At 34.9% G+C, this 14,273-nt stretch overlaps 1 protein-coding gene across 1 annotated transcript in view; it reads left to right on the top strand.

Moving 5' to 3' along the window:
- Atad5 (ATPase family AAA domain containing 5) overlaps window positions 1-14,273 on the top strand; it is a 57,822-nt gene that overhangs the window by 5,354 nt on the left and 38,195 nt on the right. Inside the window, exons 2-6 of the mRNA XM_027924180.2 lie at window positions 763-2,681; window positions 4,006-4,114; window positions 8,657-8,821; window positions 10,924-11,047; window positions 12,181-12,262. Coding sequence (XP_027779981.2) covers window positions 763-2,681; window positions 4,006-4,114; window positions 8,657-8,821; window positions 10,924-11,047; window positions 12,181-12,262 — 2,399 coding nt within the window. The remainder of the gene's footprint in view (window positions 1-762; window positions 2,682-4,005; window positions 4,115-8,656; window positions 8,822-10,923; window positions 11,048-12,180; window positions 12,263-14,273) is intronic.

The following is a 14,273-nucleotide window of genomic DNA, read 5'->3' on the forward strand; positions in this document are numbered from 1 at the left end:
ACTTTACCACTGAGCTACATCTCCATCCTTTTTTATTTTTTACTTTAAGACAATGTCTTGCTCAGTTGCGGAGGCTGCCCTCAAATTTACAATCCCTCTGCCTCAGCCTCTTGAATAGCTGGGATTACAAGCAAATGTCACTGTACCTGGTTTTATTTTGGGGTGGGATCTCACTAAGTTTCTAAGATTGGCCTATAATTTGTGATCCTTCTGTCTCAGCCTCCTTCTATCTCAAGTCTCCTGAGTCTCTGGGATTCCAGGCATGTACCACCATGTCCAGCCTTTGTTTTTGTTTTTGTTTTTAATTGTTAAAGCAGGGTCTTGCAAAATTGTCCAGGCTGGCCTTGAATTTGCAATCCTACTGTTTCATCATCCTGTTTAGCTGGGGTTATAGGCTGGGATTGTAGGCCTGTGCTACCAAACCCATTAATCCAATTTCTTTCTTTCTTTTTCTTTTCTTTTTTTCTTTTTTGGTACTTGGGATTGAACCCAGGGTGCTGCATCACTGAGCTACATCTCCAGTCCTTTTTGTTTTTTATTTTGAGACAGTGTCTTGTTGTGTTGCATAGGGCCTCACTAAGTTGTTGAGCCTGACCTTGACCTTGCAATTCAACTGCCTCAGCTTTCCCATTTGCTGGGGTGACAGGGCATGTACTACCACACCTGGCTTCAGTTTCTTAAAATGTTAGAGACATGTTTAAAAGTTACACTTTGTTTTATTTTGCTTTAAATAAATACTTTTTTCTTGTTTTAAATTGCTAGCCATGCAAGAAGCGACGAAAAGATGATGACCGATCTTCCTGTAAAACAATTACAAAATATTTATCACCGATAGGGAAGACTGGAGACAGAGTTTTCTCTCCACCAAAATCTAGTAATATTATGGATTATTTTAGAAAGACTTCACCCACAAATGAGAAGACACACTCAGTGAAAGAGTGTAAGATAAAGTCATCTGCACCATTGCCTGTTGACAATAACAAAGATTGTAAAAAACCTTTGGACACATTCTCAAATACAGTATTTAAGAAGAAAGTAAAGAGGGTTAATTTATCTCAACAGCTAAATAATATAAAAACTGAGAATGAATCTCCAATTGAAATTAACAGTGATGATAGCAAAGAAGACTGTAGTTTAAATAATGATTTTGTGGAAAATAGTGCTTCTGTTTTACTTTACAATAAACATGTGGAGGTTCTTGTAGAAAGTATTCATGATGTTGAAAGACAGTCAAATGCTATGACTTTCAAGAAAAATTCTAAGAAAGTGAATCCTAAACAAAGGATGACAAAAGGTGATTGTAAAAGGTTAGGAAAAAGGAAATACAGAGATGTAATAGATCTATCTGAAAGTTTACCCTTGGCAGAAGAACTAAATCTGCTTCAAAATAGTGATAAAGACAGCAAAGAGATAGTATCTTCCCTAACTAATGAAATTGAGAGTACTACAAATGAAGCAAACTCTAGTGATCATGTTACTGAAACAGCCCATTTAAATGATTGTACAATAACTGTCTCATATGAAGAATTTTTAAAAAGTCACAAGGAAAATAAAGTGGAACAGATACCAGACTCAACAATGTCAATTTGTTTACCTTCTGAAACTGTTGAGGAAATAGGCACAAGTGGTTATATAAGTGAATCAGAAAACTGTGAGCTATCTCAGCTGATGCGCTTTAAGACAGTTACTGTCCTTGCACAAGTTCACCCCATTCCTCCAAAAAGGACAAAGAAAATACCCCCAATTTTCTTGAAACAAAAGAAATTTGAGATGGAAAATAGTCTTTCTGATCCTGAGAATGAACAGACAATTCAGAAAAGAAAATCTAATGTTGTTATACAGGAGGAAGAATTAGAATTGGCTGTGTTGGAAGCTGGAAGTTCTGAAGCTGTGAAACCAAAGTGTACCCTAGAAGAAAGGCAGCAGTTTATGAAAGCATTTAGGCAGCCAGCATCAGATGCAATTAAAAATGGTGTCAAAAAGTCTTCAGATAAGCAGAAAGACCTCAATGAAAAATATTTAAATGAAGAAGGACGAGATAATAATTCTAAGAAAATCATGGAAAATCTTAATATTCAAATGGTTTCAAATGGTAGTTCACAGTCACACGCTGATAGAAGAAGTTTTCCTACGGAGAAAAGTAAAATGCTAAAGAAAAAGAATAAGGAAACATTAGATACTGGGGCTACTACAGGTGAAAACCAAAAAGAAAATAATCAAAAGAAAGAAACAATTCTTTCCTTAAGAAGTAAACAAAATCAGAATAGACTTAGAATGAGTTTGAGACACAAGAAATCAGAAATTTTCAAAAGCACTACATTACTTAACAGTGAAAATCTTGTTTGTGAAGGTATAGCAAATGATGACCCTCTAATGATTTCTTCTCTGTGTGACAAGAATAAATCATCAAGGAAAACCAGCACATCAATTAAAGAAAAGATTATATATCCTAAAGCTGAACCTGAAGACAGATTGGTAAATGTTTCCACACCTAAATCATCCAGACGATCTATAAGAAATAGCAGCACACCTACTACCATTAGAGGTCCTGATTATGAAGATGTACAAGACAATAGTCCAGTAAAGTTTTCTACTCCCAAAACAGCCAGTGTATCAGAAAAGCATAGCCTATACACAGCAGAATTACTAACAGTACCCTCTGATTCAGAGAGCCCTATTAGGTAAAGTTTTGTTTTTATTCCAACGTTCTAATATTCTGCATGCATTATTTGGGAATGAAAATACTACATATGTTGGAGGGCATTCTTTTTTCTTTCTTTTTTCCTTTGACCTGTCATCCCCTAGGGAGATATGGACAGATATATATATATTTCTTTTTAGTTATACATGACAGTAGAATGTATTTTGATATATTATGCATATATGGAGTATAACTTCCCTTTTTGTGGTTGTACATGACTGTGGAGTTACACTGATTGTGTATTCATATATGAACATAGAAAATTTATATTTAATTCATTTTACTCTCTTTCCCATTCCCATTCCCTCTCCTTTCCTGTATTAGGGCATTATTTTTTCTAGAACACAGCTGATTTGTAAGAAGGCGAAAAGGATTTCAAAATGCTTTTTGTTTCTCACATGTAATTTATAATCAGTCATAATTTCAGAAAAGTTCTAGATGTATTTTAGATGAGTTTTAAACTCTTAATTGTCATAGTTGATAATCCCTGAAAAACTATGCTTCAAATATGTCTTCTGTTCATTTAGCAAATGAGATTAAAAATAAATCATGGAGTATTAACTTGTTGAATAAACGGACACATTTGTGAAGAAGTATATACTTGCATGCTGCTTCTGGATAAATTTAAGAATGATCCTAGAGGATAATTTTTTTTTTTTTTTTTTTTGGTACCCAAGAGTGCTTTACCACTGAGCTACAGTCTCAGCCCTTTTTATTTTGAGACAGGATCTCAATAAGTTGCTTAGGGCCTTGCTAAGTTGTTGAGGCTGGCTTTGAACTTGTGATCCTCCTGCCTTAGCCTCCTAAGCCATTAGAAATAAGGGAGAGCACCACCATACCTGGCCTAAGGCTTATTATTTCTAAAGGAATTAACAAATAGTAAACTTTGGCTTCCCCCCAAAAAAATTATGATTATGATTTTTATTATGATTATGATTGTTAGGTACCTGGGATTGAATCCAGGGCTGCTTTACCACTGAGCTATATCCTCAACCCTTTTTATTTTTTTGAGACATGGTCTTCCTAAGTTGCTTAGGTCCTCGCTAAGTTACTGAGACTCATCTTGAACTTGCAATCCTCCTGTCTCAGCCTCCCCTGTTACTGGATTACATGTGTGTGTCACCATACCCAGCAAGTTTGACTACTTTTGAATCAAATTGTTAAGAATTGTTTTTTTTTTCCTTCTGTCTTATTATAATTAAGTCGAGAAATTGGAGTGTTACTTGGTTTATTCCTATATTTAACTAAGAATTTTACACGTTATAGTCATGAAAATGTTTCTAAATACTTCATCTTTTTTTCAGAATGAAATTTACCAGAATTAGTACTCCCAAAAAAACTAAGAAAAAATATAATAAAAAGTCTAAGAAATCAGAGGCAACTGGTGGAGATTTTACTTCTCAAAATAGAAAGGTAATTAAAATATTGGAGTCCTATAAATGATAACTATTTCCTTTTTATGTTCTATGTATTATTTATTTATTTATAATTTTGTGGTACTGGGGTTTGATTCTATGGGTCGGGGCTCTGCCACTGTGCTATCTATCCCCAATCCTTTTAATTTTATTTTGAGATAGATTGTTCAGGCTGGCCTTGAATTTGCATCAGCCTCCTGAGTTGCTGGGTTTACAGCTGTGCACCACCACACTTGGCTCTTATTTTCTTTAAAAAAAAAAAAAGCAAAAAACCCATGGTACTAAGTACTGTGGAGGTAATAAGCCAAAAGATTCATATTTCGTACATTGGTTAATTATGACCTTGTATTATTTTTCACTATTATCCCATTCCTCTAGATAATGCTTTAAGATATTAAAAACTCTTATTGTGAGATGAAAGCAGTTGAGAAAGAAAGTATAATTTCCTTAGAAAATACTTTCTTATTGACTTACATTCCAATTATTTTCCTTGTGGTTGCATATCTTCGTTTGTGCTGTTGCCACAAAATTACATATACTTTGGGGCTTAACCAACAGAAATTTATTTCTCACGGTTCTGGGAACTGGGATGTCCAAGATCAAGGTCCCAGCAGAGACCTAGTACCTTATGTGTAACGCGCTGCCATCTTCCTCAAATGGCAGAGAGCAAGCCAAGAGAGGGCTTTATCCTTATAACCAAATTACCTCTCAAAGGCCCTACCTCCTAATATTATCACACTGAAGGTTAGGATTTCTACATAGGATGCATTAAATCATACCTATAGGTCATAACTGTATTTCTATTTTATATCTATAATTTAGATTTTTTTTTTTTTTTTTTTAGAGAGAGAGAATTTTAATATTTATTTTTTAGTTTTTGGCGGACACAACATCTTTGTATGTGGTACTGAGGATCGAACCCGGGCCGCATGCATGCCAGGCGAGAGCGCTACTGCTTGAGCCACATCCCCAGCCCGAATTTAGATTTTTTGAAACATGGTTCCTCAACCTAGATATTTGGGCTGGATAATTTTGTTGTGGAGAGCTATGCTATGCATTTATTATAGGATATTTAGCAGCAACCCTGGTCTCTACCTCTAAGAAACCAGTTGCACTCCTACTCCTCTAGTGATGATAACCAAAAATGTCCACAAATATTGCTAAATATCAATTGCAGAGAGGAGAAAAATCACCTCCCTTGAAAAACAATTCCTCTAAAGAAATAGGTAGGAAATATATACACACACACACAAACAGTTTAGTTGCTTCTGCAGAATAAAGCTGCTTGTCTGTCCCCACTATGAGAGAATTGGATTGTATACCTATTATACTAATAGGTTTTTTTTTTTTTCCTTAAACTTTATTCTTCTGTGCTTAGATTTTGTGTGTGTGTGTGTGTGTGTGTGTGTGTGTGTGTGGTGCTGGAGTTTCCTCATTTCATGAACTAACAAGTTTCTTCATCTATACTATAAGGTTAAATAATATTTACTTTTGGGGCTGGGGATGTGGCTCAAGCGGTAGCGCGCTCGCCTGGCATGCGTGCGGCCCGGGTTCGATCCTCAGTACCACATACAAACAGAGATGTTGTGTCCGCCGAAAACTAAAAAATAAATATTAATAAATAAATAAATAAAAAAGAAGCAGCAGAGGACAAAAAATATTTTAAAAAAATAATATTTACTTTATGAGATTAATAATGTGTGTACTAAGCACAATGCCTACAATGTGATAAGAAATCAAAAATGACAGTTGTTAAATAAAACCAAGAGATAGCAAGCTTTTGTAGCAGTTTTTAAAAGATTCTTCTTCTTTATATTGTGTACTTATAGATGGACAAAACGTCTTTATTTATTATTATGTGGTGCTAAGGATTAAACCCAGAGCCTCACATGTGCTAAGGCAACCACTGTGCCACTGAGCTGTAGCCTCAGCTCCTAGCAGTAGTAGTTTTGACTCAAGGATTGTATCAGAATCACTTGGTGGCTTTTCTGGAACATGCACACATCGATTCACTCTGAAGACAATCCAATTCTCCCATAGTGGGGACAAGCAGCTTTTTTGCAGAAGCAACTATACTGTTCATATGTGGGGTGTGTGTGTGTGTGTGTGTGTGTGCGCACGCACGCACGTGTGCACACACACGCACACACACACATCTATATATATCTCCTACCTATTTCTTTCTTTTTTTTTTTTTTTTTGTTTTTTGTTTTTGGTACCAGGAAATGAACCTAGGGGTGCTATCATTGAGCTACATTCCTAGCATTTTTTTTTTTTTTGGTGGGTCTGGGGATTGAACCCAGAGCCTTGGCATGTGAGGCAAGCATTCTACCAACTGAGCTATATCCCTAGCTCCTACCTATTTCTTTAGAGGAATTATTTTTCAAGGGAAGTGACTTTTTTCCTCCCTGCGATTGATATTTAGCAATGTCTGTGAACATTTTTGGTTGGCATCACTAGAGGAGTGGGAGTGCAACTGGTTTCTTAGAGAGAGAGACCAGGATTGCTGCTAAACATTCTATAATAAATGCATAGCACAGCTCTCCACAACAAAATTATCAGCCCAATGATGGTATAATAATTGTAAGTAATTAGATGATCCTTACCCTGTTGGAAAGCACTCTAGATGCCAGCTGATTATACCACAGCTAACGGTTAAAAGTCTGAAGTCAACTTTATTGCATACATCATGTTCTTTTTTATTTAATTCTAAAGGACAACTTCCAACTTTAATTTTGGAAGTACTGTGCGTTGGTTTGTCCTATGTATTTCTTAGAATTGGGATTCAGTAAATCCAGCAAGACAAATCTTGTGAATGTGTCCAAATTGGGTCTGGATCAATTATTTTATTTCATAGTCTGTCAATGAACCTCTTAACAGAGGACTGTGATTTTTCTCAGAAGCCTTATCACTGTGTCCTAGCTTTAGGAGAAAAATCTTAATAATTTTCTGGGAGAAATGTATCATGTTTCTATGAAAATAAATAGTAAACTGGTTTTCCTAAGAGCACTAAAAGCTTGGTGTTTATCCATTTAGATAATACTAATAGTTAAATTTTCCTTAAACTTTTTTAAAAAAATATCTTTGTTTATTTATTTATTTTTATGTGGTGCTGAGGATCGAACCCAGGGCCTCACACAAGCTAGGCGAGTACTCTACCGCTGAGCCACAACCCCAGCCCCTTTCCTTAAACTTTATTCTTCTGTGATTAGATATATTCTGGGGGCGGGGGCTGGAGATTGAATCCAGGACCTTGTGCATGTGAGGCAAGCACTCTACCAAGTGAGCTATATCCCTGGCCCTAGATATATTCTTTTTAAAGGAATCACATAAAGTAAACTCTTTGGCATTTTGCTATATATATATGGTTTGTTTGTTTGTTTTGGGTACTGGGAATTAAACCCAGGGTTGTTTAACCACTGAGCCATATCCCCATCTCTTTTTATTTTTTGAGACAGGAGCTCACTGAGTTGCTTAGGGCCTCGCTAAATTGTGGGGTTGGCTTTGAACTCAATATCATCTTGTCTCAGCCTCCTGAGCCGCTGGGATAATAGGCATGCACCATCCACTCCTGTCCCCCACCCACTTTTTATTTTTATTTTGAAACAGGGTCTGGCTAAATGATTAAGACCTTGCTAAATTGCTGAAGTTAGTCTTGAACTTGCAGTCCTCCTGCCTCAATCCTTCAAGTTGCTGGGATTACAGGTGTGCATCACTGTGCCTGGCTTGTATATGTTTTTAATCCCAATGAAAAGATTCAAGGAATTCGGAATGGAGAAGCACATTCTCTGGAAGATAATATTTGAATGTACAAGGTCACATTATACATCAATGGCAGAGCCAAGATTGAAAGACAGATGTTATTCTTGGCTAGTACCATTTTACATATCATAATACCTTTTCAGCCTCACTCCAAAGGATCCAGCCTAAAATACTCTCTACTCCTAAACTCCTATGGCTTATTTTTTTATGTATCTAGTATGTATCATTCTCCCAGTCTGTCTTTCTGTGTTCTTGTTTTCTGTGTATATATAAGATATATACATACACACAATAGCATATACTATGTTATTGCCAGTATGTTTTTACTTTCTTCCCTGCCATATAAAAGTTTCTAGAGGTCAAGGTTCATGTACTATGTTTTTTTCTTTTATGGTATCCAATTCAGAGCTTTGCATACAGTAGACTGAGTGACTATTTATATTTGGAAACTATTTTACCTGATTTTGGTGACTAAAATAAAGGAATATATTGCCATGAAGATGATGAGAAAATAACCATCAATCCTAATCTATATTACAGACATGCTTCTAGGTGTTTTGCCTACAAGTAAATATTTATCAAGATAATTTCAAATAGGAAAAGTAAACTAATCATAACTACATACATTTCATTTTAAGGTTCCTAGTAAGGTGTGATAACCATTTCTTTCTTGGTTATTTGATTTACAATTATATTTTCCTATTATTATATACTTTTTTCTATTATTAAATATAAAATATTTGCCATGGCTAAATTAATATATCAAATTTTTGTCTAGGCAAGCAAAACTCAAAAAAATATATCAAAAGCAAAACAATTGATCGAAAAAGCAAAAGCTTTACACATCTGTAGGTCAAAGGCTACTGAAGAAACAGTGATACCTTTAAGGCGTTCCTCTAGACATCAGAGGCTTCCTGAAGGAGAGAAACCACCAAAAACAGAAGTAAGTACTATAAATATCTATAGTATTAATTCTGTCCTATTTTGCTTGGAGTGAGAGAAAGAAACTTTATAAGGTCATAGGTAGCATTATATGATAGCCTTGAAGTGGAAGACAGAATATCCTTTTCAGTTTTGCTTTAGAAGCCTTTGGCTTTCTTTTGCTTACAAAATACAACCTGAATCTTTCTCAAGTCAACTGAAAATCTTCCATACCTGAACCGGCTCTTCCCGTTTTTCGAAACAGTTCTTTACTCCAGTCACACTAAATTATTCATTTCTTCCTCAAGTGGTACAATTTTCACTGATTTCATTGTGTTTTTCTCATCTTGAGATACATATTCCAAGTATTCTTTTCTACCTGAGATTTCTTGCTCAGCCTTAAAGATTATGCTAAAGTGACACTATCTTCTTTTTTTTTTTTAAATAAAGCTTATTGAGATTAATTCACATACCATATAATTCACCATTTAAAGTGCGTAATTCAGTGCCTTATAGTATATTCACAGTTATACATTCATAATAATCAATTTTAGAGCACTTTTATTACCCCTAAAAGACATCCAGTCTCTCTTTGCTGTCAATTCCTAATCCTCCCATTCCCCCGCCCTTGCCAATACTAATCTGCTTTCTATTTTTATGAACTTGCCTATTCAAAACATTTCATGAAAACAGTATCATATAACATGTGGTCCTTTTTGTTCAGATTCTTTCATTAGTATATGTTAGAAAAATTCATCCATGTTGTAGCCTAAGTGTTCCTTTTTATTGCCAAATAATTTCCCCGAGTTTATACTATATTTTATTTACTCATTCACCATTTGGTGGACATTTGGGTTGTTTCTTTCTGGCTATTATAAATAATAGTATGTAAATTCTACCACCTTTCTTTGAAAGCTGTGCTGATGCTTTTGAGACAAATAGCTTCCTTTCCTATATGTATTTTATTTTCATGGGTTTTTTGTTCTTTAGCAGATACTGCCCTCAACACCCTAAGTTAGAGCTAAACTATCTACTCATGTACTAGTTCTCTCTTTCCTAATCCTTTTTGTAACATTTAAAGCAGACAATTGAGTATTATTTGTCTGTGTATTCCCAGAGCCTCCTATATTAACTCACATATAGTAGGTGTTCAATAAATATATGCTGACCACAGGAAAATAACAAACTTCGTATTAATTTCTAGGATGTATAGTTCTAAAAAGGATATGGCTAGAATTTTTATAGCTTGGCCATATTGATCCTTCTTTTTTGGAAAAGTGGCTTCTTTTAAAATGAAGTCCCATGGTCATATTAAAACTACTATTTGCTATCATATAAAGTTGTATGATGTAAACATATACTCCTATCATTCTATCATGTTTTTTCTTTTCAATCAAATAATGTCCAGTAGGAGATACATGGAGCTGCTAATTTAATTGCCAGATCTATGGTTTCTATCACTATAACCTTTTGTATATTTTAATGACATTGGTTGTATGATTTATAATAGCTCCCTTACCTGTGTTTGCTTTCAACGATTTCAGTTGCCTATGATCAATCATGGTCTGAAAATAATAAATAAAAAATTCCAGAAATAAGCAATTAGGGTCTGAGTGGCTTAATGAAATTTTGTGCTGTTCCACTCTGTCTGATCTAGGACAGTGCAGATCAGTATATCCATGTTCTACATACCACTTGCCCATTAATCATTTAGTAGTCATTTCAGTTATCAGATCATCTGAAGCAGTATTGTAGTGCTTGTGTTCAAGTACCCTTATTTTATTTAATAATGGCCCCAAAATGCAAGAGTAGGGAGGCTAGCAATTGAATATGTCAAAAAAGAGCCAAGCTTTTTTTTTAAGTGAAAAGGTAAAAATAAGAAGGAATTTTTTTATCTGTAAAATTATGAAAAAGTAAAAAGAAATTCATTCTAGTTTTGCTCTCATCTCAAGCTACAAAAATAACAGCAACAGTATGTGATAAGTTAAGTACGTATAAAAAAGAAACCTAGTATATGTAGGGTTTGAACTGTCTGAGATTTTAGGCATCCACTGGAATTATTGGAATATATATCCCCTGTAAGGAGAAATACTGTATTTAATTTTTTTTCTTATTTTATTTTAGGATGTTATAATAATAGATTCAAGTCCTACTTCTTTAAAGACATCAGAGAAAAATCAGAAGAAACTTCAGTGTTTGAACGATGTGCTAGGAAAAAAGCTTGACAAGTCTCCTAAAAATGTACCTGGTAATCAGATTTAATACCATTTATAATGAATAGTAGAACCTTTGGGGAGATCATTCTGACTGTACTCACGATGGAAATTTAGTCTCTTTTGTAAAATGGATAATTTTAATTATATTATTATTTCCTTTTTAATAAGCAAAATTTTGATATAGTGAAGAGTCTTTCAGAGGGAAAATAGTCATTTTTTTTTTTTTTTTCACTTTTTTTTGTTTGTTTGTTTGATACCAGGGATTGAACCCAGGGGCACTCAACCTCTGAGCCACATCCCCAGTTTTTTTTTTTTTGTGTGTGTGTGTGTGTGTTAAAGACAGGATCTGGCTGAGTTGCTTAGGGCCTCTCTGAGTTGCTGAGGCTAACTTTGAACTCACTATTCTGCCTCAGCTTCCCCAAGCAGCTGGGATTACAAGTGTGCGCCACTGTGCCCAGCTTTGTTCACAATTTTAAGTTTGTCTGTAAGTATATTTTAACTTACTGCATCTCTATTATATTTATTTATTTAAGTTAGTGTTTCCCAAACTTAACTGATCATCAAAATTATCTGGTTAAGGGCTGGGGTTGTAACTCAGGGGAACAGCACTTGCCTAGTATGTGTGAGGAACCTCAGCACCACATAATAAATAAATAAATAAAATGAAGGTACTGTGTCCATCAACAAGTAAAAATATTTTTTAAAAATTATCTGGCTAAATCAAAACTTTTATTAATGCTTTAGATCTTTTCCTATTTATATTGAACAAGAATCTCTAGAGGTAGGTTGTGGGAATCTTTAGTCACAAATAAAAGCTTCCAAGGAGATTCCTATATTGCCATGTTGAAGGAATAGATCATTATATAGAAATTTTATAATTAACCAGGCGTGGTGATACACACCTATAATCCCAGCTACTTGGAAGGTTGACGAAGGAGGATCACATGTTTGAGGCCAGCCTGGGCAATTTAGTGAGACCCTGTCTCAGTAAAAAATAACAAGGGTTTGGGATGCACCTCAGTGGTAGAGCACCCCTCAGTACCAGGGGGAATTTGTTTTTTAATTTTTAGAATTCTAAAAAGATATAATTTTGAAAGTAGCGGAAAATAAGTGGAGATTGTAAGCATTGATACTAACTGAAGTTATTATTTTTTTTTTTTTTAAGGAAAAATGAAAGTTGCCCCTTTATTTATTGCCAGAAAGGTTCCAAAAACAGCTGATCCTGACGTTGGTTTGGAAGAGAGCAGGTAAGTCCAATGTAAGTTTTAAAATACCAAAATATTTTATGGAATACATTTTGTATTTATTCATTTATTTTGGTGAGAAAGCATGTATATTATCATTTGGAGCTTTATAAGTCCATTTTAAAAGATGACACTAGAGCGGAGTCCGGCAGTAGCACATGTGTGTAATCCTAGCTGCTTGGGAGGCTGAAGCGGGGGATCGTGACTTCAAAACCAGCCTCAGCAATTTAGCAAGACCCTGTCTCAAAATAAAACATAAAAAGTGCTGGGGATGTGACTCAGTGGTAAATTGCCCCTGGGTTCAATCCCTAGTACCCTACCTCCAACCCTGAAAAAGATGACACTCCTGACAGTGCTACCACTGCTATGATCCTGATTATTTACAAATGCTTTGTGGTCATCTCTAGACATAAAATGAGAATAGTAAATAAACAAAACAAAAATATAAAAGAGTGATTATGAACGTTCTGTAAATATTTATATAGCTACTGTGTGCCATGCAGTATTTTTGGCACTAGGTATATTCTGGGGAAGAAGACAGAATCCCCCTGTCCTCATGAGGATTATAGACTAAATAAAAGATTGTTTAGGGCTGGGGATGTGGCTCAAACGGTAGCGCGCTTGCCTGCCATGCGCGCGGCCAGGGTTCGACCCTCAGCACCACATACAAACAAAGATGTTGTGTCTGCCGAAAACTAAAAAAAGATAAATATTAAAATTCTCTAAAAAAAAATTAAATAAAAGATTGTTTCTATAATTAAATATTAGGTCAACAAATGAAAAATTGGCATTGTGCTAAAGAGAGGTACAAAATGCTATTAGAGTTTATATTAAGGAAGTTTGGTTTGATCAAGGAAGGCTTTGTACAGGAAATGATACCTGAACTGAAATCTAAAGGAATATCAGGAGTTCATCAGGGGGAGAAACAGTGTTCCAGCCAGAGAGAACAATCTGTGTCAAAGTACTTGTAGCTAGACGGAACATGGGAGTTTCCAAAGATTGAAATAATACCAGTGTGACTTGAACACAGAGAGCAAGGGTGGGAAGAATATGAGATTAAGCTGGAGAGGTGGGTGCTAGCCATTATAGGATCTTGGAGGCAGTCTAAAAGGATTTTGATTATACTAAGAACAAAAAGAAGTAGCCAAAGGGTTTTAAGCATAATACAGATATAAGCAGAATTGGATTTTGGAAGTTTAATGTGCCTGCTGAATTAATCTAACAACTGCATAGAGAATAGAATGAGAATAGAATGAGAGATTCAAGTTGTAATTTGCCAGCTTGGACAAATTAGTGAGACCCTGTCTCAAAATTTAAAAAAATAAAAAGGGCTGGGGTTGTAGCTCAGTGGTAGAGCACTCACCTCTGATGCATGGGACCTTAGGTTTGATCCTCAGTACCACATAAAAATAAACAAATAAAAATAAAGATCTTGTGTCCATATACAACTAAAAAAATATTTTAAAAAAAGTGTTGGGGATGTAGTTTAGTAGTAGAGTACTCTTAGGTTCAATTCCCAATATGCAAGTAAATAAATAAACACGAAAAAAAAAAAATATCATGATTCCAATATTTCTGTTGACTTTAAAAAATTGATTTAGAGATAATGATATTGAATTATCTGATCTGGGCACATAGTACATCTTTCTTAGTTTGAAATTTCTTTTGACTATGTGCTATAGTTTTCAGTGTAGAAATTTTGTACACATTTTGTTAAATGGATCTCTTAAGTATTTCATTATTTGATGTTATTGTAAATGATACTATTTTTTTATTTTCATCATAATGGTACTATTTTTTAATTTTCATTGTAAATGGTACATTTTTTATTTTCTAGTTGTTTATTTCTCTAATTTTAGATTTTTTGATACTGAGGACTGAACCCAGGGGTACTCTGCTAGTGGGCTACAGCCCTTTTTGTTTTTTATTTTGAGGTAGGGTCTCTCACTAAGTTGCCAAGGTTGGCCTTGAACTTAGGACACTTCTGCCTCAGCCTCCGAAATCCCTGGGATTA

This window comes from Marmota flaviventris, chromosome 17 (assembly GCF_047511675.1).
Source record: "Marmota flaviventris isolate mMarFla1 chromosome 17, mMarFla1.hap1, whole genome shotgun sequence".
NCBI lineage: Eukaryota > Metazoa > Chordata > Mammalia > Rodentia > Sciuridae > Marmota > Marmota flaviventris.